Source organism: Phocoena sinus, chromosome 9, assembly GCF_008692025.1.
Source record: "Phocoena sinus isolate mPhoSin1 chromosome 9, mPhoSin1.pri, whole genome shotgun sequence".
In the NCBI taxonomy this organism is placed as follows: domain Eukaryota; kingdom Metazoa; phylum Chordata; class Mammalia; order Artiodactyla; family Phocoenidae; genus Phocoena; species Phocoena sinus.
The window spans coordinates 13,854,624-13,881,709 of record NC_045771.1 but is presented as its reverse complement, the minus strand read 5'-3'; the positions used below and the strand labels follow the sequence as shown (position 1 = coordinate 13,881,709).

The 27,086-nt window shown below is 38.9% G+C and overlaps 1 protein-coding gene across 1 annotated transcript in view; it reads right to left on the bottom strand.

Moving 5' to 3' along the window:
- Positions 1-27,086, bottom strand: part of KDM7A (lysine demethylase 7A) — a 78,617-nt gene that overhangs the window by 37,902 nt on the left and 13,629 nt on the right. The window contains exon 2 of the mRNA XM_032642864.1: positions 5,410-5,495. Coding sequence (XP_032498755.1) covers positions 5,410-5,495 — 86 coding nt within the window. The remainder of the gene's footprint in view (positions 1-5,409; positions 5,496-27,086) is intronic.

Genomic DNA, 27,086 nt, shown 5'->3' with positions numbered 1-27,086 from the left:
GATCCCACATCGGAAATCTATTTTAACAGCACAGTTCCCTTCTCTGTTATGTCAAGATTTATTCCCAAAATAAGCATGGTTACACGGACACAAAGAATAGCAGGTGACTGCATCATAACGAAAGGAGGACAAGTAACATGACAGAATAAATAACTTCTGGTCAGATCTAACACTCAGATCCCGTGATTCTACAGCTCTGGGAGGCTACAATCTTTTTTTTTTTTAATTTATTTTTCATTTATTTATTTTTGGCTGCATTGGGTCTTTGTTGCTGTGTGTGGGCTTTCTCTAGCTGCAGCGAGCAGGGGCCACTCTTCGTTGCGGTGTGCAGGCTTCTCATTGCGGTGGTTTCTCCTGTTGCAGGGCACGGGCTCTAGGCGCGCAGGCTTCAGTAGTTGTGGCTTGAGGGCTCTAGAGCGCAGGCTCAGTAGTTGTGGCTCATGGGCCTAGTTGCTCCGCGGCATGTGGGATCCTCCGGGACCAGGGCTCGAACCCGTGTCCCCCGCACTGGCAGGCAGATTCTTAACCACTGTGCCACCAGGGAAGCCCCGGAGGCTACAATCTTGAATAAGCACAGCAACCAAAATCAGGACACTTGGCTTTGACTCCTAGTTTAGTCATAACTTGCTCTGCAACCTCGGGCAAATCTCTTTAATGTGTCTGGGTCCAGTTTCCTCAATGTGGAAACGAAGGGAATGAGTACAGTTTTTCAGACTGTGTTGAGGAACGCTTAATAAAAGGGAAGATGGAGAAGAGGTTGAGGTAGGAGCTCTGGACCTCATTCCTCTTCCCCCCAGAGGGGCACCACCTAATGTCTTTTGTGTGGTATCAATGTAAGATTTCAGTTTTACTGTTTTTTTTCTTTTAAGTTTGAAAATCACTTTTAAGCCTAAAACCTCCATGATTCTGGGAAATGTACTGATGTCTAACTTACTTAGAATGAATCAAAAAATAAGGTGGATAGACAGTGGGATCATTACACAGACAGATATGAGATAAAGCAAGTAATGTAAAACGTTAATAGTGGAATCTAGATGGTGGGTTTAGAGGTACTCGCTGTAAAATTCTTTCAACTTTTCCTGTATGTTTGAACATTTTCATAATAAAACCTTGGGGGAAGGACACAACTCTATGAGTCTAAGTTATTTCAAATCCTTCGCCTTACAAAGATCATAATAATAAAATAATGCTGGATTCTCATGTGGATAAGAAGTCACACTAAATAATCAATAGGGGTGGAAATCAGGCTTATTCATATCTAAGAGTCTAAAACAAGATTCTCAAGTTAATTTATGGCAGTCAGACCCCCAAGATGGAAGAGAGTAAATCCCGTTTTATAAAAATGTCACGGAAAAACTGACAATCATTAAGCAACCTTCCTAGAAAATACCATTAAGGTGTCCTTTGTGTGTTACTATTTTTTTTTTTCTCACTTAAAATCAATTCTAAAATTCAAGGGTATTTCATTCCAGGCTTTTTCTTCCCTACAAATATATACATACATAACCCCATTTTATTTTCAACTGGGATCATAATGTTTATCCTGCTTACCTTTCTTATCATGGGCATTTTCTCCTTATTAAATATTCAAAAACAATTTAAAGGCAGCCTAGAATTTTAAGATGTAAATGTAGATGCATCTTTAAATAAAGATGAAATTAATATTTATATACATAAATCTGTTTCTTGCTATATATTGCAAACCTGCCTCCAGAAAAGTGGTAAGTAACTCACATTCTTACCAATATATATGAGCAGCCTATTTGAAAAGCCCCAGGTCAACAGTGGGAGGGAGGGAGGGAAAAAGAGGGAGAAAGAACAGACTGCCTATTTGAAAATAAACAATGATGTTACACTGTTTTAATTTTCATTTTGGCGGAACAGATTAGAATTCAAACAGATTTGGGATTGGATAGCTATGGGTTCAAACTCCAGCTCTGCCAAATAGCTACATGAAAGACCTAGTAAGATAATTTTTCTCACATCAAGGTGTTACAAATATCAAAGGAGATAACATAGGTCTAGTCTTTCTTAGCATAGTGCCTGGGGCAACCAATATGCTGCCAATTTCTTTTCTTTTCTTTTAAATGTGCTGACTTGCAGGATTTTAACAGAAGGCTACACTGTCCTGTTGGGCCAACATCCTTAACACATAAAATCAGTCGCTGCAAGAGCTGACTGAATTTCTTAAAGGAAGGAGGCCAGTGAAAGAACCTTTTAATAGTGGTCATAGGGAATGGAGAGAGAATTTTGAGTTTAGATTGCATGTGCCTGAGGAGCACTGAGAATATGTGTTTAAGTATCAGGCTGGTTTTTTTTTTTTTTTTTTGCGGTACGCGGGCCCCTCACTGTTGTGGCCTCTCCCGTTGCGGAGCACAGGCTCCGGACATGCAGGCTCAGCGGCCATGGCTCACGGGCCCAGCCGCTCCACGGCATGCGGGATCTTCCCGGACCGGGGCACGAACCCGCGTCCCCTGCATCGGCAGGCAGACTCTCAACCACGGCGCCACCAGGGAAGCCCCAGGCTGGTTTTTTTGACACTGGACCTCGAACAGAGTTCTTAATTCCCATTAAGAAGGTAAAGTCTAAATTCACCATATTTATGGATATTATACTGTCTCAATGGTATCTGTAGTAAGGATTCCTGGGGAGCTCTCAAAGAAACAGGAAATCGTTGGTGGCAAGCAGAAGAGGCTTAAGACCAAAAGGTATGACCCAAATTAGGGGCGAGGATGAGGGGTGAGGAGCAGTGGAGCCTTAAATCAAGATAAAACAGATTCCTGGATCTTGGGCATTTTCCTAAAGGGTACTTAGAGTTGGACTTTTGCCCAGAAGACAGCCAATGCCTGATCTTATGTTATTCAAGGAAGAGAAGCATATGTAGGGGCAAGTAACAGTCAAGCTTCCCTCTGAAGTGTTGTTATTCAAAGTGCAGGTCATGATCCATTACGGGTTGTGAAATCAATTTAGTGAGCATGACAAGCTTTTAAAAAAATTAAATCATATAGGAAAAAAGAAAATAGAGTGCATTACATTCAGTAGTGTTTTCTTTTTTTTTTTACGTGGACCACTTTTAAAGTTTTTATTGAATTTGTTACAATATTGCTTCTGTTTTCTGCTTTGGTTTTTTGGTTGTGAGGCATGTGGGATCTTAGCTCCCCGACCAGGGATCAAACCCACACCCCCTGCATTGGAAGGTGGAGTCTTAACCACTGGACCGCCAGGGAAGTCCCTGCAACAGTGTTTTAAACACTACATTATTCTGATTCATAGTAACCCCTTTAACATTTCATGGAAATTAAATTATTTCATTTTGGGGTTATTAAATTCTAAATGGAAACTTACATTTTAGTTCTGTTTCCCTTCTTGACATAACAACCCAGTATTATTTATTTCCTCAAAGAATTACACTTGCTCAATAATTACTTCAAGTTATATACTACATACTTCAGTGCTACACAAAATAAGAACCTTTAAAAACATTTATATTAACAAATTAGTCAATTACACGTGTAACAATTCTACCAATTTGCTAACCTCAAATTTTATACTGCGTAACTAACAAAAAGGATAATCTGTATTTTACAAAAAAATATTTTAATACATTCATATAGCTTAATTTGTTAAATCTCTTAGAAAGAAACTGATAAACTATTAATATTTCTAACAAAACAGATAAGCAGTCAGTTGCTCCTAAGTCTCTTTTGAGAAAATCACTTGCCCATAACCTCAGAACAAAACTTCTATTTTAAAAAAGTACTAGGAAAAAGGCTGCATTCAAAATAAAGAGGTTGTATAGGCTACCTACATCTGACCCAAGCGTGTATCAAGGTATGTTCGGGAAAAGCTCAGTTCTAAAATGACTAAGTCTACAGTTTTTCTCTTTAATTTTATGAACACAAAAAAGCTAGCATGCAGTCTAAATTTTTAAGAAAAGAAATAGTTACAATCAAAGGCTTTTTTTTTTTTGTGGTACGTGGGCCTCTCACTGTTGTGGCCTCTCCCGTTGCGGAGCACAGGCTCCGGACGCACAGGCTCAGTGGCCACGGCTCACGGGCCTAGCTGCTCCGCGGCATGTGGGATCTTCCCGGACCGGGGCATGAACCCATGTCCCCTGCATCGGCAGGCGGACTCTCAACCACTGCGCCACCAGGGAAGCCCCAATCAAAGGCTTTAAAATCTCTTCTCTACTCTCATATTTGTACAATTAATATTCCCATCTATTCCTCTAAAGAATCTGTAAAAGGCTAACAGTAATATTTTGTATGTGTTGTTGGTGTACTCCAGAGGACACGTGAGCTTCCCTGCCCATGCCCTCACGCCTCAAGAAGAGTGCAGGCAAAGACTTGGTCTGGCCTCTGCCTTCCGTGGGACAGGGACTGTGGGGAAGTTGCTTCCATCACAGAGGATAGCTGGGCAGGACTCTAGGCCATACGCAACAGCATGACCTAATTCGGACAACAGGAGTAGTACTTTAGCATATCGGTGCCCTAATTTTCTCCTAAAAGTATAAAGCACGTGTGTGCATTAAAGTCTTATCCTATACTGTTCACTGTCGCAAATAGTACTGGAAGATTTTTTCTTCTTCTTCCAGTTTTATTGAGATATAATTGACATACAGCCCTGAATAAGTTTAAGTTATACAGCATAATGATCTGACTGACACACATCATGAAATGATGACCACAGTAAGTTTAGTGAACATCCACCATCTCGTGTAGATACAATAGGTGAAATAGGAAAAAAAAAATTTTTTCCTCTGATGAGAACTCTTACGAGCCACTTTCTTAACAACTTGCATAAAGAACATACAGCAGTGTTAATCATATTTATCATGTTGTACATCCCTAGTACTTATTTATCTTATAACTGGAAGTTTGTAGCTTTTGACCATCTTCATCAAATCCTCTCCCCCATCCCTGCTTCTGGTAACCATAAATTTGACCTCTTTTCTATGAGTCTGTTTATTTGTCTTTGAAACATAAATGACCAACAACACTGTGTTAGTTCCCAGTGTACAACATACTGATTCAATATTTCTATACACTTCAGAATGATCACTACGATAAGTCTAGTTACCATTCTTTTTTTTTTTAATTTATAGAGATAAAAACAGCCAGAATCAGGAAAATTATACTTTATTGCACTTCGCAAATTGAGAGCTTTGAAAATATGTATTTGAGTTTGGGGGCTTTGCACTGGCAATTAAGAAGGATAGTATTTTTTTCATTTAATGTTTTGACTTGTTAAATAATAATTCAAACAAAAAGTGTGTTCTCAACATCTTCAGAAAAATCTTCCTTAGAGTTCTTGGTGGGTATAATATAACTAGTCAGAGCATCATTAAAGTATTGTCATGTACATATTAAGTTCTAAAGTTCAATTTTTATTTAAGCTTCTGGTACTTACTCAAGGAGGAACCATGTAGAACTGCACAGTTGGGACAGTGATACAGGTCGATGTCAACAGCATGATGTTCTTCTACGCCAACACAGCTAAGATAAAGAAAAATAAAGCCCGTGTGTAAACAAGGTGAAGATTTTCACTTAGCTATAACAGATTGGTTAGAATTTAGCTGAGAAATGTTCAACCTCACCAATAAACTTTGTGAAGTACAGAAACACATGCAAGAATAAATTTAATTCTCTTCCTTACATACTTGCTGAATAATTGTGGGGTTGAATATGTGGGAAGTGATTCACTACTAGCAGCAGTAGAGACAGCAGAAGTAACATAGTTATAAACCATAAAACCCTCAAACCATTATGTAAATACTACCTGTTATGGACTAAATGTTTGTGTCCCTCCAAAATTCACATGCTGAAGCTGTACACTCCTGTGTGACTGTATTTGTAGATAGGGCCTCTAAGAAGGAAGTAATTAAGGTTAAACGAGGTCATAAGGATTGGAGCCTTAATCCAATAGGATTAGTGTCCCTATATGAAGAGACACCACAGAGCTCACATACCCTCTCTCTCGCCTCTCTTCTCTCTTCCTCTCCTTCTCTCCTCCCTGAGCAGACTAAAACACCACTTAACTTTAAAATATGACTGTCATCAGCAGAGGTGATTAGTAAATTTGGGTAACATCACTGACATGGTGAGAGCACTGAGTCTTAACAATTCTGCTTTAGGTCTCATATCCCTAATTAACCGGTTAAATTAGTTTGAGGCACTGTATCTGGAATACTCCATATCATGGAGTATACAGCAGCAGCACTTAAATAAAAATAAAGTTTAAGGGGACCACCTAAGAACTGATAAAACTACATAGTGACATCTTGAAAACAGGAGTAGTTCACCAAAGAAAGACCACAGCAGCTTTGCTCACTTCCCAAATAACTTATTAGGGTAAAAATTTATACATGTTTGGACTCCCAAAAAGTTTCAGAACAAAAACACAACCACAACTAGGAATTGAAAAAGAACCAAAGCAGACCTAACACAGAATTTTGGGGCATCAGTTGACAGGTGTAACAGTGGAAGAGAAAATTAGTGAAATGGATGACAGGCATATCATTCAGAATGTAGCAGAGAGAATAAGACGGTGGGAAATACAAACAAGACTGTAAGAACCACGAAGGATAAAATGAAAAAATGTATAACATACATTTAACCACAGCCTCAGAAGGTAAAGAGAGAATAGGGGTAGAAGCAATATTATGAGCTAACAGTTAAAAATTTGCAGAAATAATGAAAGACACTGATCTCCAGATTTAAGAAACCCAACATATCCCAAGCAGGATGAATAAAAAGTCTACATCTAATCACATCATAGTAAAACTGCAGAAAAACAAAGTCAGAAAATTTCAAAGCCATAAGAAGAAAAAAGCACAGATTACTTGCAAGGATGAGAGACTTCTCAAAGCAATAATGGAAACTGGAACACATTAGAATATCTTACATGTGCTTAAAGAAAATATCTGCTAACCTAAAATATTAACCAAGCGTTCAACATTCAGTTAAAATGTGTTTTGGGGGTGGGGGGGGTAAGTAATTGTACAACCAAAAACTGAGAGTTCACCTCCAGCCAATCCACAGTAATGAAAATGCCAACAGATGTACTTCTGGCAGAAGGAAGATGATCACAGAGAGGTCTGGGATGCAAGAAAAAACGGAAAAGCTAAGAAAAGTAGAGTAATAAATATGTGGGTAAATTTATACAAACACTGACTACCTAAAACAAATAATGTCATGTGAGGTTTAAATATATATACAAAGAGCTAAAACACATGACAATAGCAGCATTTGAGTCAGGAGAGGACAAATGGAGTTACAGGGTCCCGAGGCACTTATACGAGAAGGAAAAAGAAGGTAATGATTACTGTTAGACTTCAATAATAATGAGTTGAGGACCCCTATTATAATTTCTTGGGAGACAACTAAAAGAACAGAAACAGAGAGCATAGCTCCCAAACTAGTTGGGGGCAGAGGGTGATTAAAAAGAGGAGGGGAGGAAAAAGAGAAAAAAAAACAAAAAGACTAAAATAAGGTATAAATTCAAATATATCAGTAATTATATTGTATGCAAATGGACTAAATGCTCAAGTTAAAAGACAGATTATATGGCTGGACTTAAACAATACAATTTGCTGGTTATAAGAGACATAAAACAAGGATACATTAAGACTGAAAGTAATAGGATGGGCAAATAAATACCACAAAAATAGTGATCAAAAGAAAGTACAGCCATATTAAGCAACACAGAATCCAAAGCAAAAAATATGAGATAAACATGTTCACTTTATAATGATAAAAATTTCAATTCACCAGGAGGACAAAACAGTAGTGGAGATTTTGACAAGTCTCTCAATATCTGATAGAATAAACAGGCAAAACAAAAATCGATGAAATATACAAGATTTGAACTGCAGGATTAAAAAAACACGGCCTAATGAACGTTTATAGAATCCTACACCCAACATTCATAGAACACACATTTCTTCTGAAGCACACATGGACCATTGATAACAAGTGATCATACACTGGGCCACAATCAAATTTGAAGGTCTGAAATCAGAAATTCTCTGGCCACAGTTCAAGATAGAAAGCAATGACAAAAAGTTAACTAGAAAATCTTCATGTGTTTAGAAATTAAGAAATAATATTCTAAATAACCCGAGTCAAAAGATAAATCATAATAAAGGCTAAAATTACTGAATTAATAAACATCTACCTCAAAAAAGTTACAGAAAGAATAGCAAAATAAACCTTAAAAATACAGACAGAAGGAAAACCAAAAGAACAGAACTGATGACACGGAAAACAAACATACAATAGAGCACTGAACCCAAAATTGATTCCTTGAAAAGACTTGTAAACCTCTAGCAAGCTCAAGAAAAATGAGATAAAACATAAGTAAACAATGGTAGGAATGAAAAGAGAGAGAAAACTATAGATTCTATACATGCTAAATGCAAAAGAGGGTATTATGAACAATTTTATGCTAAAAGATTAAAAAATATAGATAAGTCAGGCAAACCTGGGTCACGAAGAAAAACAATATTTGAATAGTCCTAAAACTGTTACTTATATTAAAAATTATCCCCCCCTCCAAAAAAAAAAAAAAATCCCAGGCCCAGATGGCCTCACAAGCAAGTTCTAGCAAATATTAAAGGAAAAAATAATTCCAATATTATATAAAATTTGCACCAGCAAGTAGGAAAAAAAGACTTACTTTCTAACTCATTTTATGATAGCATGACCTTGATACTAAAACTTGGAAAGGATGATACAAGAAAGGAAAATTATAAGTCACTCTCATTTATGAGCAAAGATGCAAATAGCAAGTTTGGTTTATCTCTGGAATGCAAGGTGGTTTTAACACTAAAAAATTTAATCTGTGAAATTTGCTACATTAACAGATTAAAATAAAAAACCATATGACCATTTAAAAAGAAGCAGGACAAGTATTTGATAAAATTCAACATTTATTTATGATTAAAAAGCAAACAAAACCCCTTAGAAAATTAAGACTACAAGGATACTTCCAAAATCTGGTAAAGGGTACTTATAAAACTCCTATGCAAATAACATGAGAGCAGTCTCTTTGAGATAAGAGCAAGACAAGAATGCCTGATGCTACCACTTCTAATGAAACTTATCCTGGTGTAGTAAAATAAGAAAAAGAATTAAAAGGTATAGAGACTGGAAAAGAAAAAGCAAAGCTGCTACTGCAAATGCTGTGGTTACACATGTAGAAAATGAATCTGTGGATAAATTACAAAAATCAATAAAAAGAAAGGTGGCAAGATACAATACCAGCACATAAAAAGTAATTGTACATCCACATACCAACATTATAAAGCTAAAAAATGAAATAAAACACCATGCACAACTGCAGAAAAAATGTCAAGTATGCTGGAATTTAACAAACACTATGCAAAGACCCCTTTAAGGAGAATTATAACACATTATTAAGAGACTTTAAAGAAGACCTAAATAAATGGAGATATACATCATGATCATGGATTTGAAGTGCAATATGTAAAGATATTAATTCTCCTCAAATTGATTTATAGATTCAATCTAATCCCAGTCAAAATCTGTAGAACTTGACAGGCTGATTGTAAAACTGATATGGAAACATAAAGAGCCAAGGATACATAAGGCATTCTTGGCGGGGGCGGGGGGAAAGAAAAAAGCAAACTCTCTACCAGGTATCAAGACATATTTTAAAGTTGTAGGAATGAAGGTAATACAAAACTGATACAAGAGCCCCCAAACAGACCCAGGCATATGTGGACACTTATGCAGCAAGGACAGACTTTTCTGTAGGAGGTTCTGAGACACCATTTATATATCTGTATGGGGAAAAAATGAAATTAGACACCTATCTCACAACATAAAAATTTATTCCAAAATAGATTAGAAACACACATGAAAACACACGTGAGAGGAAAACTACAAAGGTTGTATAACATAAAATCAAAATATCTTTATGACTTTGTGGTAGGAAGTGTTGTCTTAAAACATAAAATGTACTATCCATAAGGGGAAAAACTGGTAACTTTAATTATACTAAAATATATAGTTCATTAAACTATAAAGAATGAAAGGATAAGCCAGAGTGGGAGAAGACGTTACAATGGAGATAACCATCAAAGGAATTATACCCACAGTATAATAAACTCCTACAAATCAATAGGAAAGGGGAGGGGAGGGGAGGGGAGGGGAGGGGAAAGGAGGGGAGGGAAAGGAAAGGAGGAAAGAAAGAAGGAAAGAAAGAACCCAGTAAAAAAAAAAAATGAACAAAAGATGTAACTAGGCACACAATAAAAGGAAATACAAGTGACTGATACACCCATGAAAATATATGTAACCTCATAAATAACTGGAGGAATGCAAACTAAAACCACAATATGCTCACCATATTGACTAAAACTAAAAAGTCTACTGATACCAAATGTTGAAGATGATGTGGAGCAATGGAAACTCATATACCACTGGCTGGAGTAAATTTGGCACAGCCATTATGGAAAACAATTTTGTAAAAGAACTGAAGAATCCTATATTCTATGACCAAGCGATTTCTCTTTTAGGTACATGTACCTTAGAGAAACTCATGCATGTGTGCACAAGGACACTATACAGGAAAGGTTACAGAATCATTATTTCTAATAGTCCATTAACAGTAAAATGTATAAACTACAGTATATTCTCACAATGGAATTCTGCATAATAAAAATGAAAGAACTATAGACCCATGCAATAACTGAATGAATTATATGAATGTCAATATTATGTTTAAAAAAAAAGACAAGAATATATACAATGTATTCTATTTATTCATAAAGTTTAAAGCCAGGCAAAGCTGAAGTACAGTGTTTAGGGATTAAACTATAAAGAAAAGCAGAGATAGATCATAACAGTAGGATCACAGATTCCTCTAGGGAGTTGTGATCTGGAAAGGACTGCGGGGAGGTGTCTGGATCCTGGGTGGTTGTTATTACAAGGGTATATGTTTTATAATCATTCATTAAGTTATGTATTTATGTTTTAGACACTTTTCTGTGTTCTTTCACAATTAAAATACTTTTAAGGATAAAATTCTATCTACAATAATATAAAAAGATTAAGCAAACAAAAACCTTGAATTAATCTAACAACTGAAGCAAAATATCAAAAACAATGTATCTTAAAGATCTGTGGATACCCCAAAATAAACCTGTTCTCATTTGAGGACTCCAGTACAATTGCTTCCATAAAGTCTTTGGGAGTCTGAGTAGAGTTTGACACCATCAAGACAAAAAAAAAAAAAAAAAAAAAAAAAAAGTCAAAACCAGTTGTCAAAAATAACATATTTCCATTTGAATATTCAATCCATGTAACTGAATCAAGTACTTGCAAATTTACTTCTATAGAACGGAAATTTCTTTGGTTTTATCTGTCCAATTTAGATACACTTCATTTATTTCCACAGAAAGCAAAGGTGAATATGCTAACTGTTTAGAAAGTTTTTTTAACTGAAAAACTATCAATTTCCAATCCAATAAAATAAACCTTATGCAAAATTTTTTACTTATTTATGTACAACCTATGGGTCCACGGTTTTTTATAAGACATCCAAAAGGGTTTCTGTAGCCTAAAGAAAAGGTTAAGAATCATTGGATAGTGTATTCTCACTTCCCAATTTCAAAACTTACTTACAAAGCTACAGTAATCAAGACAGTATGGTACTGACATACAGATCAATGGAACAGAATTGAGAGTCCAGAAATAAACCCTTACCATTCAGGATCAACTGATTTTCAACAAGGGGTGCCAAGATCATCCAATAGGGAATAGTCTTTTCAACAAACGGTACTGAGACAAATACATGCAAAAGAATGCAGTTGGACCCCCACCACACACCATATATAAAAATTAACTCAAATGGATCATATATGTAAATGTAAGACCTAAAATTATAAAACTCCTCAAATAAAGCATAGGAGTAAATCTTCACGGCCTTGAATCAGAAAATGGTTTCTTAGATCCAGCACCAAAAGCACGAGGGACAAAAGAAAAATAGATGAATTGGATGTCACCACTACAATCTGAAGGCTTCTGTTTTCTCAGCTTAGTTTAGTGTGAGATAATCAGCCGAGTCTGGAAAGTGGTAGAGCAGTGTGAGGAAAGGAAATACAAAATAGTTGATCTGAGGAATGAAGACCAAGAAACAATAACACTGCTAGGTAGCAGTGAGACTCCACCTGAGGTCTGTGATAATGAATTCCAAGTGAAATCATCTCTGCACAGCTGTGTGATTGTTTTCGTTTTCTTAGCAATGTTCAACCATGTGGCGCAGGCCCAGAGGAGGAGCTTGGGTCCATCGAGAGTTGCGGTTTTGCAGGCAAAGACTAGAAAGGGAGTTGAGGATATTTACCAGGGAGATAAAATAATGATGAACCATGAAAGCGAAACTGGACAAAAGGGGCGTGAATAGAGAAAAAGGTAGTGAAAGATGGTGAGATGGTCTTAGGGGGCCTCAATATGTTCTCAGCACTGATTCAGTGGAAGGCCTTGAACAACCGATCTGTAAGAGGCAGAGATGATGCTCAAAGAGTGGGATGTTCAGAATTTAGTTTCTGAAGTAGTGTAGTCTATGACAGTGATAAGGTACAAGTGTAATAACAGCAGGTTGCTAAAATGGAGCAAAGAAAAGGTCACTGGAGGTAAGTAAGAAGGTATCTCTACATTCAGTGAAACAATTCCAAACCACACTTCCCTGATTTTGGTGCTACTCCAACCAGAACAGAAACTCAAGACCACATAAGCCAACTTGACACTTCTAGAAACTCGTGGTTTGTCTCGTCATACCTTGACTATGGCCACATTCCTTATGCTTAAAAAGTGATGGTTACACCAAAAGAATTATTGAGAAAAATTTGTTGGATATATCCTGGAAAACCTAAACCAGCATACATCATGAACTAATGTATGAATATCTAAGATACATATATAAGGGTGATTCCCATAAAGCTTAGGGAAGAAAGAGAAGACAGGGACATTCCAATTAATTAAGGACACTTCAACAAAACTTGGCTAATGATCCTCAAAGACCCACGGTTCCTCTCTCCAGCTTCTGCTCTTCACTTCCACACTCACCCTCTATACTCTCTTTTACTAAAATGTCAGTGATATCTTCAGGTTTTGACCATTTCTAATCAACTGGCAAAACATTTATAGCTTACATTTATCAAAAAATTTCAGAACTTAATGGTAAATTAATAAAAAACAGTACATCTGATAAATTAGTAAATCTGAAAAACAATCCTTTATATTAATCACATAAAATATAATTTTAAAAATCAAATTAAACATAAAAATTAAATGCCCCTAGACCAAGAAGGTTATTTCAGATCTTTGGACGGCACTAAAAGGAACTACTACATACACTTCAGTTTCTCTCTCAAAGGGAGGGATAACTTCTCCCATCCCTCAGCCCCCGTTAAAAGAATTCTAGAGTCACTGTAGCTTTAACAGATATGTTAAGAGCAAATGCAGTAGGACACATAAAATGCAGAACTCTGAAAGCAAACTTTCTAAGAATAACTTTCAAATCCCCTTTAGTCTCTCACTCCATTTAGTTCTCTTATAAAACTTTCCTTCATATACAAATCACTCCATTTTTTCCTAATGGCAAAATGTTCAATGTTTATTAGACCATTGGGAGTGTCTGTGTGTATATGTGGGGGGGGGGGGCGTTTCCTATAGGGGTGACAATCTGACCTTTTCTGAATAACTTCCATCTATAGAAGAACAGCCTCCTTGCCATTTGGTGAGTGTGACAGTGACAACTTTAGCACTTTCTATTGTCTTAATCTTCTGAAATTGTTGCTTAGCTGGCTTTTTTTTTTTTGACACTTAACGAGAACAGAATTGAATTAATGACTAACCAGAATTCCCTGGGATCTGCCAAACATTCTCTTTTTTCCGCTTGGATAATGCTCCCATTTATATTCCCTCCTCTTGGTGTCAGAAGAGTAGGTGGCCAAATTCTTTAAGATCTTCCTGCCAGTGGACTTCATTAGATATTCCTCTTGCTTCAGATGTTCTCCCCATTCCTCACCAAGGAACCTTACACTACCCAGGCTTCAAAGCTCAACACAAATTCCTCCTCCTTGGTGAAATATCACTGGGTCACCCCACATAAAGTCCTGCAACATTTTACTCACACACATTTCCGCTCACTGATGTCTAATACTGAGCTATTTCACACACCCTATCTCCTGAGCTGAGCTCAAGACTTCTCTCGGGACCACTTACAGCGCCCTCTCAACATGATGATCCCAGTAGATTTCTGCTAATTATTAACTGTGCTGAAAACTTATCTTAAAATTGATCCGTTGTGGTAAAGTTATAAGCAGCTTAAAAAAAAAAAAGTGTTCTGCTTGAATTTTTTTAAGAATTTGGTATGGGAACTAAAGGCAACACAGTTGGCAAAAAAGGGAAAGATCTTTCAGTGTATGAATTAGTAGATTTCTCATCTTTCCTTAGACGGTAGTAGGATGTAGCAATGAAATTCATTCATTTAAAATTGTGCTTCAGTGCAAGTTTTCGCCTGTGTTTCAAAAGTTCATCTTTCTACCCAAAGGCGATTTTTATGACTTCTTCATAGAGGACTGAGTCATCCATTGTGCAATCCTCAAAGCCTCACACTAATACCATCAGAGGATGCGGAGTGGCCTTCGAGATGAATTAACACCAGGAATATAGAGGGTGGTTTATAACCTGCTCTTCATATTTCCTTTCATATCATAACTCTGGGGTCAGCTGAGGCCTTGGGACAACTATAAGTCAGGCAAGGATTGCCCAGTCTAGTTTCACGCCACCAGAAAAACAGGTGTCAACTAGCTCCAGTGGGATGCATAGATTTTGGACTTGGTTTGGGAACTTCCCTGGTGGTGCAGTCAGTGGTTAGGAATCCGCCTGCCAATGCAGGGGACACAGGTTCGAGCCCTGGTCCAGGAAGATCCCACATGCCACGGAGCAACTAAGCCCGTGTGCCACAACTACTGAGCCTGTGCTCTAGAGCCCGCAAACTACAACTACTGAGCCCGCGTGCCACAACTACCGAAGCCCACGTGCCTGGAGCCTGTGCTCCACAACAAGAGAAGCCATCGCAATGAGAAGTCCACGCACCGCAATGAAGAGTAGCCCCCGCTCGCCGCAACTACAGAAAGCCCACGTGCAGCAACAAAGACCCAATGCAGCCAAAAATAGGTAAGTAAAATAAATAAATTAAAAAAAAAAAAAGAAAGACTTGGTTTAATTTCTAGCTCCAGTAGTTTTGACTTTGAGCAACTTCCTTAATTCCTCTGAGCAGGAGTTCTCCTAGGATTAAATAGGACAATGTATGTAAATTTGTAAAGCATATGGCTTAGCATATAATAAGAAATAGTACAGTAAATATTATTAAGTAATGAATAGTAACCATTAATATTATTATGCTTCTATTAGGTACCAATCATGGCTTATACAACTCTGGGCTTATTACCTATGAGGTTGGAGCCCACGCAGGAAATTTGGCTTTATGACTAGGCTTAATATTTTTTTCTTCAGTGATGCCTCTTCAGAACACAATTAGACACTCAAATGGCCATTCTTTAAGGGAAAAAGAAGAGAATTCCTTTTCAATTTTTAATTCCTTTTTGATGGTTGAGTTCTCTGGAGTCAGTCTACCTATGTTAAAATCCTGGGCTACTACCTATATGTGCCTTTGGGTAACTTTCTCTGTCTGTTTTTGGTCTCATCTGAAAGGATGGAGATAATGACAGTATCTCCCTCAAAGTTAAGAAAATTAATTAAGTCAATAAACATAAAACGTTCAGAATTGAAACTGCAGAACAATTGTTTTGGTGGTCCAAAAATCTTACTTTGCTAACCAGTATTAGCTTAATAGGTTGCTATTCCTGCTGAAAGTACTAGGATGCCAACAGGCATTTCCACTTTTAAATTGCATTTTATGCAGTGTTTTAACCCTAAGATACTCTATTATCAATTATCAGCTAAAGCAAAAATTTATAATCTGCACATATGAAATATTTTCACTGAAAATCAACCTGGTAGTTTTTTATTAAACCTGTGGTTTAATAAAAAAAAACCCCAACTTCTGTTATTCTCTTGCTGACATGTAAAACTCTTTTCAAAAAATTAAGTGCTTTTCTTTACAAGTTGAGTATGGCATTGAAGATTTTATTTTTTGACACATTAAAGCTATTTACTGGCATATAATATGCTTAACTATATTTAATAAGGATTTTGAATGAAGTGCATACTCTAAACCAAATTCCTTTGGTTCATAATAATCTCAGAAAATTAGATAGTTTTTCTACCTCTAATAGCCAGCTCATGCTTCCAACTGTCCTAGGGCTTCCTGAATTATTTCCAACCAGCTGACTCAGAACATCTATGTTAATAAGGGTGAGGGAGGACGACAATATAAAAAGGAAATGAACAAAGAACATGAAAGGAAAATAAGAGGGACTGAAGAACCAAGAGGTAAGCTCACTGATACAAAATGTACCCCTTAAAAAGCTGAAAATCCTGTTGACATGCTTCTAATAAAATTTGTCCCAAGATGAATGTGTGAAACATACACATCAAATATAATTTACAAGCTGAACATTATACTACTTGCCTCTAGAGCACAGAAAACATGCTTGTTCTTGTCACTGTCTATCTGACACCTGAGTACACAGGGTAGGCAACGTAAATGGTAAATGGATTAAAGTATCTTTACAAATAAGCATAAACAAACTATTATCTCAGGAAGGTAATAATTTCTACTAGGATGCTCTAAAGAAAGAAAAGCTGCTTTAAATTTCTGAAATATCCAAAAAGCTAAGTAGATTTGCTTTTCACCACCTTGTGGTCGTTCCACTAGCTCTTCAATCTCTCAAACTAATACTCTCTTACTCCTCTTTAGGAATCTACTTTCTGCCGGTGCGGCTATGCCTGAGGTATGCCAACAGCAACTAAGGAACGCTATGGTACAAATGGTGCCCAGCACATCTGCTGTTTCATGAAGACGGACTACACTTCTACTTATAAGCAGTGAAACAGCAAATAAATACCATCCCAAAATGAATATTATGTGAGAATTTAATAAGAACTTTGTAAATCATCTTAGGGGAGAAAAATCTTGCCATGATGATAAAGGATAAACAGTAGCAATTACATAAACGTTTGCTTGGAAATGTTAAGTTAATAAAGGAAGGAATTAAAAACTGTGCCATCATTATGTATGTACATTACTGCCTTCTTTTTTTTTCTGTCTATGTTGGGTCTTCGTTGCTGCACGCGAGCTTTCTCTAGTTGCGGTGAGCGGGGCCTACTCTTCATTGTGGTGCATGTCCTTTTCATTGTTGTGGCTTCTCCTGTGGAGCACGGGCTGTAGGCACGTGGGCTCAGTAGTTGTGGCTCGTGGGCTCTAGAGCGCAGGCTCAGTAGTTGTGGCACACGGGCTTAGCTGCTCCGCGGCATGTGGGATCTTCCTGGACAAGGGCTCGAACCCGTGTCCCCTGTATTGGCAGGCAGATTCTTAACCACTGCACCACCAGGGAAGTCCCCGCTCACAGAATATTTACTGACGGAAAGCAGAAATTCCAAGCACATTAGGGAGGCATTAGTTTGGGCTACTATCCTGGCTGTAAATACCCTATTATACTCAAAATTAAATACGAATTTTGCAAATATAAAGGGGTAGAAAATGGACGTGAGGAGGAAAAAATAAATAATGGGTGACTTTTTCTTTCGAGATCTCAGTTTGAAATACCCTTTTTTTTTTTTTTTTTTGGCGGTACGCGGGCCTCTTACTGTTGTGGCCTCTCCCGTTGCGGGGCACAGGCTCCGGACGCACAGGCTCAGCGGCCCAGCCGCTCCACGGCATGTGGGATCTTCCTTGACCGGGGCACGAACCCGTGTCCCCTGCATCGGCAAGCGGACTCTCAACTACTGTGCCACCAGGGAAGCCCCTAAAATATCCATACTTTTTGTCAATGTAAAAGGATGCATTATTCCTGAATGTTCAAGTTTAGTCACAGGTATATAATCCCATTGTGCAAAAAAGATCTTTGTTCATTACAGATTTATATATTATGCCCATTTATTCTGTTCTCCTTTCTTGTAGCTTCTAAGTGTCCTTATGTTAGCTTGATTTTCCAAGTAGGGTATCTACTAAAAGAATACATAGATTAAATAGATAAGTAGAAATAGATTTTTTAAAAGATAAACCAATAGCCATCATGTATTTTCATTTCAACCCAGCTGACCGTTTTAATTCCCATTGTGAGCATGGCAAGGAAAGCTATATTTTCCAGGGTCTAATGACACCTACAGAAGATTTAATATATGCATGGCTAAGAGATCACACCCTGGGATAAAAGACAACAGGAAGTCATAAACTTCTATATTGAGGACACTTAGTGATGAGTCAACTACAAAGGACAGGAGTCAACTCAAGCCGATCTAGTTCCCTAATAACCTTTCTCCTCTTGTAAACAGTCTTCAGTGCCCAAACCTAAGGGGAGAGACTACATTCTGAGTGAAGCCAAGAGAAAGGATTCCTCTTAGAGAACTTTCTGTTGGGACAGAAACTAAGGTTTCTAAGGGGGACTACTTAACACCCTTAGCAGGCTTCTTCATTCTCAGTGAAGGATGAGTTAAGAGTAGAGGTTTGGATCATGGAAAGCCTGACATAATCCTTAACAAACATCCCTACATGAAGATTTCAAAGAACTTCAACAAAATTACAAATCAGAAGTACCCATCAAAAGCAAAACGGGTAGGGGCTTCCTTGGTGGCGTAGTGGTTGAGAGTCCGCCTGCTAATGCAGCTGACACGGGTTCGTGCCCCGGTCCGGGAAGATCCCACATGCCGCGGAGCGGCTGGGCCCGTGAGCCATGGCCGCTGAGCCTGCGCGTCCGGAGCCTGTGCTCCGCAACAGGAGAGGCCCGCGTACCGCAAAAAAAAAGAGCAAAACGGGTAGTGCTGAGTTGTCCAGAAAAGGTCAACAGCAAACACTGGACCATCCTATTTCAAAACATACAGTAAGGGCAAAGTGTTAAGTGTATAATACGTAGAGGTTTTTACCTATTAGATCCATTCAAAAGATAACATCATTACAGGTTCCTCAAGGTTCACTTTGTAATTCTTCTTTATTTCCACTAGAGGTCAGATGACAAATGATTGGCAAATACAAGAAAAATACAGATAGTCCTTGCTTTGCATGGTAGTGTGGGAGCATAAAAATAATTATGCAAGTTGGAACTACTCAAAGCTATCTTCGTAATCAATGGGAAAATTACAGTTGTCCCCTGAGCTTCAAAAATGTTTGTTAAAACATTTAAAACTCTCTTACTGTTGGTTATAATGTATGGAGAAATGAAAAATTCCTGAAACATTTACTTAGTACACTGTAATTTAAACCATTATGCTCTTAAGGTTGCCTTCACTAAGTGCTCCTGGCTGCATATCAAGAATCTCTCAAATGGTGGCAGTGTCAACATTCCTACCATCAGTTACTCATTTTATTATTTCATTTATGCTCAATTTAAATTTCACTTCCAGAAACATCACTGTTTGTTCTTTGCTGGACTTTCATCTTTATTGACCACTTCCCTCTTGTGATTACCCAGCTCTGTAGTACGTCACGCTTATCAGTGGGAAACAAGGAAGCAGTACAACAACACCCTTTCCTGTCTCTGTGTGAGCTGAAGAACAGATGCCCAGCTGTTGTGCACACACTGACTTGCTGACCTGCATACTGAAGAGCTAGCAGCAAAATCTATACTTTACTTGCACAGTTACTATATCATGATGACCAAAATTTGAATCGTGTCATGGGGGACAAGTATTTAACTAAACCATGGCGATAGAGCGATATAATGAGAAATATATATTTGGTCTTCAACCCTGGCTCCTGGCGCAAGAGCACCTAAAACCCTGGTAAGTTCCCGAGTGACGGAGGAGTGTCTTTTGTTATTCATAACAAGCCCCTTTCAACCACACCTGAGTTTATGCTAATACGGTGGCTCTGGGTGGGTCCCTGGATAGCTTCAGTATGGCTGAGTTTACCAGAGGAGCCAACCAGGATTAGAGAGTGAGAACTTTCAGCCCCATCCCCCAACCTCCAAGAAGGGGAGAGAAGCTGAGAATTAAGTTAATCACCAATTGTCAATGATTTAATCAATCGTGCCTACACAGTGGAGCCTCCATAAAAACCCTACCCAAAGGGGTTCGGAGTGCTTTGGTGTTGGTGAGTGCATTCACATGCCAGAATAGTGGTGTATCCCAAACTCCAAAGAGACAGACGCATGTGGGACCCTTCAGGACCTCACCCTATGTACCTCTTCATCTGGCTCTTCATTTATAACCTTTATAATATCCTTCCTAATAAACTGGTAATAGCAAGTAAAGTCTTCCCTGGGTTCTGTGAGCCACTAGAGCAAACTATCGAACCTAAAGAGGGGGTCGTGGAAACCCCCAATTTGTAGCCAAGTCAGACAGAAATTTATGTAACCCAGGAATCCAGTATTTGCAATTGGTGTCTGAAGTAGGGGGGCAGATTTGTTGGACTGAGCCCTTAACCTGTGGGGTCTACACTAACTCCAGGTTATTACTGTCAGAGTTGAATTAAACTGTAGGATACCCAGTTGGTGTCTGTAGAGAACTGGAGAACTGCTGGGTGTAGAAAACCCACACATTTGGTATCAGAAGTGTTATACGTAGAGAAAGTTTTCCTTTGTAGGGTGACCGAAACCTGTGAGAATCAGAAAGGACAAAGTGCGGACTGCGTACACAGCGTTCTCTAAAAGAGCATTTCTTAAACTATCCCACAGGAGTTAAGGGTACACACACAAAGATTCCATAGTCAAATAAGCCTGGGAGATGCCGGGCTAAGATCAAATCACTACTTACCAGCAAGACTTCTTGGAGAATTCAACAAATTGATGTGCACTTTGCACCTACCAGATGGGGATCTAGATGCGGGCTATTACTTCCCACCTTAGGAATGTGTTATAGAAGTTAATTTTCAGACTCACCAGCTGTGAAGAATTTACTATAAATTTAATGTCTTATAACTATAATTGTTACAATTTAAATTCACAAACTTTTTTTTTAATTTACAATTTTACAACTGGTACAAAGTACCAGCACATTAAGTGTTTTGTGAAACCACTCCCTTAACAACAAAGGATACCAAATTAGTGACAGCATTACCAAGCATTTACAGCACACATTATCGGAAAACACCTGAGCAAAAAGAGTCAATAATTGATAACACACTAAAACTTTTTTTTTTTTTTTTTTTTTTTAAAGATTTATTTATTTTATTTTTGGCTGCGTTGGGTCTTCGTTGCTGTGCACAGGCTCCCTCCAGTTGCGGCGAGCAGGGGCCACTCCTCGCCGTGGTGCGCGGGCCTCTCACCGCAGTGGCCCCTCCCGCTGAGGAGCGTGGGCTCCAGGCGCGCGGGCCCCAGCAGCTGTGGCACGTGAACCTAGTTGCTATGCAGCATGTGGGATCCTCCCCGACCAGGGCCCGAACCCATGTCCCCTGCATTGGTAGGCGGACTCCCAACCACTGCACCACCAGGGAAGCCCCACACTAAAACTTTTTAAAACTATCGTTTCAAACTGAAGAGAAACGTATCAAGATGTTTGTCTCAGATTTCCCTTATCACAATATAATCAACAAATATTTATAGGGCACCTTCTAGGCTCAAGCCTGAAGACTGTGTACCCTTACTTTAAAGAGCTGACAATTTTGTCAAAATACACAATCTCCATAAGAAGCAAGATACACCATACCTCTATGCCAGCATCTGATTTTCTTCTGGGTAAAATTACCTATGAGCCAGGACTACCCTTCCCCACAGAGCTTCTGTCCTAAGGTAAGAATTCAAAGCTACTATCTAGCACCATGAGCTCTCTGACTTCAAAAATTATAACCTTGCCTGTCAAAACTATTTAAAGAATATTTGCCAAGTCCCTTTTGCATAGCTTGGCTCCATTCCTGGCTAGGCCCATCCTACTGTCACCAATGTATCAGAATGACAGAATGGGCAACTTAAGAAGACCTCTTATCAGATTCCCCATCAAAATTCTGAAGTTTTTCTCTAGTTAAGAAAACACAGAAAATTAGAAGCAGCAGTGGGGACTGGTTAAAGTAGATAAGAGACAGCAGGAAAAAGATATAGCAAGGAAGGAGACGAAACACTATCAATGAATTGCTCCCACGGGCCTGGAGCAATTTAGTGCACAGGTGAGATGGTCCAACACATGCCAACGGCTCACGGGGCATAGAGAATAACTAAGGTCCACGGTGTTTAGACATTAAATGATATAGTATTCTATCAAGAACAGCATAATACATTGTTGTTAAAATCCTTCCAAAAATAGTTAACACATAAAGGATTTTATCTTCTGGGCTTCCCTGGTGGCGCAGTGGTTGAGAATCTGCCTGCCAATGCAGAGGACACAGGTTCGAGCCCTGGTCTGGGAGGATCCCACATGCCGCAGAGAAACTGAGCCCGTGAGCCACAACTACTGAGCTGCGCGTCTGGAGCCTGTGCTCCGCAACAAGAGAGGCCGCGACAGTGAGAGGCCCGCGCACCGCGATGAAGAGTGGCCCCCACTCGCCGCAACTAGAGAAAGCCCTCGCACAGAAACGAAGACCCAACACAGCCAAAAATAAAATTAATTAATTAATTTTTTTTTTTAAAAAAGAATTTTATCTTCTGAGTAACTTTTCTGGGATACTCAGCCACATTTCACAAGTAGAATCTTTCAGTTACAGGAAAATCTTACTTAAGTAGACCATAACATTCTCCGAAGATGGCAATGCTGTTGCTAGTTTTTTATATGCTAATTAATCTGTAAAATGTTAACACTTCACTGCAGTTGTTCCCAGGCTAAAAGGTTACTTACTACTATGAAATGCTTCTAGCATTTTAAAAAGCAGGGATTCAAAAGGAATAAAGGAAGGAAGAGATCAATTAAAACAGCTTCAAATTAAAACCCTATCACACATAAACCCCAAGTCAAGGCATCTTTTCAAGGTTGTACCAGAAAACTATTCAATGAAGTAAGCAAGCAGCTTTCATATTCTACTTTGACAGTCATGGTCCCAAAGCATCTGCACACAGACATAAGTAAATGAAAACACACTTGGCATTAATACATGAACATGACCATCATGTAAAAAATCTATCTGCTATTTAATAAGTGGAATCCAAACTCTACTTTCAAATCCAATTGTCTTATGATCACTCACTTATGGCCACTCTTCACATTAACAATTTTCTACCCATTTAGGTTGGAGTGTCCCAGAAGCAGACCCTGACACACGAATCTGAGGGGGTGTCCATATTGGGAGGTGGTCTCTGGAAGCACTGGTAGGGGAGTGGAAAAGGGGGACAGGGAAGGAGAGGAAGCCATAGCGGGCACCTTCACGAGCATTTGCCCCTTTGGGGACATCTGGAAGACTACGCAGAAGGGGCTTCAGGGTGGTCCCAGCAGTGGAAGAGGAAGCTAGGTATTTACCCACTGTCTCCTAATCGACAAAGGTTGAGGGCTATCCAGAGGCATTTACTCCTCAGAATTTCCAGCCTGCTTCAAGTACAAGCTGCTGAGCACCTATAGCCAGAAAAAGCCCTCAGGTCAAGTCTCAAGTGCTTTCAACAAGAAGTATTCCAGAGATGGAGACACAGACAGAACTAGAGATAGAGATGGAAACACAGAAAGCCAGGGGAGAGTGATGGGGCTTCTGCAGAGCCTGCTACCTGTGCAGCATTTTAGTCTACCCAAACTAATATGCAGACATACTGACATGTGTTCACTCTTTGTACACATACGCTCATCTTAACACTCACTGTGTTCTTCACCCTTCTGTCCATTATTCCTCCATCCTCTCTGGGATGAATAATGAACAAGTATACACATAAAATACATATAAATAAAGTTATTAGAGGTAAATAGGTATAGACTAAGTAAATAATATTACTGATTAATAAGTAATATTTAATACTTAATTCCTGAACAAAGATTAAGGACAAAATAGTCCAGCTTGATGAGGAAATCCACAACTGATTTGTATACGTGGGAAACCATCACTGGAACTCAGCAATTCCCCAGAGGGAGAAATAATCATTCCTACCAACTTACTATATATCAGTTCCAGAGACAGACATAAAAGTGATGGGTTTTAAAGACAAATTTTGTCCCACCTCTGAGAGCAGCCTCAACTCTGGGTTCACCTACCACGAATCCCTTGTGAGACTGGATCACTGTGCAGAAACTGGACCAGCGGAGCAGATGGAAAGAGGGCAATCGTCTTTTAGACAAAAGAGATTAAAATATTTTAGCTATGTTAAGTTCCACAGAGAAAGCAGCACTTCAGGAACTCTTTTTAAATGAAGAAAGAAATCATGGTGATGACCAGGGAATTTCCAGAGAAATTATTTTTGCTGAAGAGGAGAGTGTTAACGCTAAATTACACTTAAGTACCTGCGGTGAGGGGTGGGGGGAGGGTTAGAGGGAGGGTAAACTCTGAGAAATGGGGTGGGTCTTAGAATGAGGAAAGAAAACAAATGAAGCTAGGATAGGTAGAAGAGATTAGGTCATGAAGAGACAGCTAGAAGGCAATGTGAAGCATGGGCGGTGAAAGCAGGGAAAAGGCATATTAGCAGGTGGAGGTGCAGGCCGTAATATTAGTTTCTTCTTCGTTTAGTATGCCACAATATTGTACATGGGCAAAATACGCACTTGACACTACCTGCTTTCCTTCCTCAAGAGATGAACTTTATGCTGTAAAATGAACCCAAATGCCTTCTATGGCTCAACCATTCACTCATTCAAAGCACTATCCGGACACTGGAAATACAGCGATCATAAAATCAACAAATCAAGTGTCTGTACTCTTGAAGCTTACATTTTATTGGAGGGAGACAGACACACAGGAGGCTAGTACAGCCCAAGCGAGCAGTGGCAGGAGATGATGCCGGATAGAGAGTGTGGGGACCATCTGCAGGGTCTTTCAGGCCACAGGAAGGCTTCTGCTCTGAGTGGGATTCTTTAGAGGGTTTCAAGCAGAAGAGTCACAGGGTCTGACATTTTAAAAGCACTACTCTGTTTTCTGTGCTGGCAGAAGGAGGGGCATTAGTTAGGGGGCTACTGCAATAATCTCAGTTTCTATAGGGAAGGGATGTGAAAGTGATGAGAAGCGGTGAGATTCTGAAGGTAAGCCAATAAAGGATTTTAATTAATCCCTTATTAATAAAGGATTTTGCTGAAAATGTAATGCAGATTATGAGAGAAGAAGCAAGGGTGACTCCAAAGATTCTGGCCCGAAGGAGTTGCCATTGACTGAGATGGAGAGATGGGGTGAGTAGAGCTGATTAGGAAGGGAGCTCTGGAGTCCGACTTTAGATACACTAGAGGATAGGATGCCTACTATTCATCCAAGTAGAGATATTAAGTTGGCAACTACATATTTAAGACTAGAGCTGAGGGAAGAGGTCTACAAAGGAGATAAAAATTGAGGGATCATCCACATACAGATGAAAGCTCAAGTGGTGGGACCAGATAAACGCTACCCTGCGGTACTCCAGTGACAAAAGATCACGGAGATAAGAAGGAAGTGCAGTGAGCAATGAGGGGGAGGAGGGGAGAGTGAAGCAGCAGGAAAATCAGTAGAGGGATTTCCTAGAAGACACCTAAGGTGAAACTCATTGGTAACTTTGATAAGAACTCTTCCAATGGAGTAGTAAAGATGAAAGCCCCATTGGACTGGGTTCAGAGAGAATGGGACCTCAATCAGATAAAGAGAGGAGGGAAGAAAAACAGCTGGAGGCATTAAATATGGACAATTCTTCTGATGAATTTTGCTATAAGAGGAGAAAAGAAATGAGGTTGCAGCTGAAGGAGGAATATAAGGTCAAGGACTTTTTTTTTACATGAAGTTATATATTATTTGCACACTAACGAGAAAAACAATGATATTGTGAGAGAGGGGGTAATGCCGAAGTCATGTCCTTGAATAGGGGAAAGGAGATGGGATCTAATACACCTAAGGATAATTTCCAATGACTTAGCAGTTTCCTTTTCTTCCTGAAATTACATTTCTAGAAATTTCCTAATTCTGAAAAGAGATCTCTCCATACTAAAGCAAACTTTGGCTCACATATAAATGACTGAATGCAAGATGTGTAGCACTGACTCTTCAAAAACAATGACTAGAATAAAAAATGTCTAAAGGAGAAAAAATGTCATTTATTTGAAGACTATATGCTATTTTGACAAAATAGATATGCTACTTTTCATCATTTAAGGATCCCTTCTTTCTGTGGGTGTGTACAAACCTTCTAGTTACTTTTTATTGATCTAGTTCAAGGTCTACCAGAGTGTAGAGTTATGCATACCTGGAGGAGCAGACTTCAAGAAGGCTTGAAGACTGTTAGAAAGATGGCACACAAGAGAAGAAGCTGATCCACAAGTCATCCAGTCTTGCCATAAATACTGAGGAATATGCTGAGGTTGTGAGCAGTTACTCACACCTGCTGGGCAGGCAAGGTCACCATTAAAATAGGGAGGAACCCAGAGGACCCCAGCACCGTCAACAACGTGAGAATGGTTGAACCTGATGGGATCCAGTTCCCAGATGGCATCATCATTGGCAACAGGGCACCTTTATGAGAACTGGAGGCCGGGGAAGCTTGTCCTGCCAATGGGACAAATTCTGCTGGGCCTCCTGCTTTATAGAGCCATTCTCATTTGGTTAAGATCTTCAACTCTCTACTTCCATTAAAGAAGCCTGTATCCTTTCCCTGTCTCTGTATTACCCTTTTATCAATCACCATCGCCCTCCTGACAATCTTACACATAAACATTTTAGATGATGAATACTCTTTATCTCAATAAATATATCTTTTCTCACAAATATTAAAATATGTAGTGAGCAGGGCAAACATGATTTAACAGAGACCACTGTTTAGGACAAAATTAAATTTAAAAAACCAAAATCCATTTAAAGTTGTTTTAAAGAAAAATATTAAATAAATATTACAAGTGCAACACAGATATGGCACAAACCATGACGGTGGT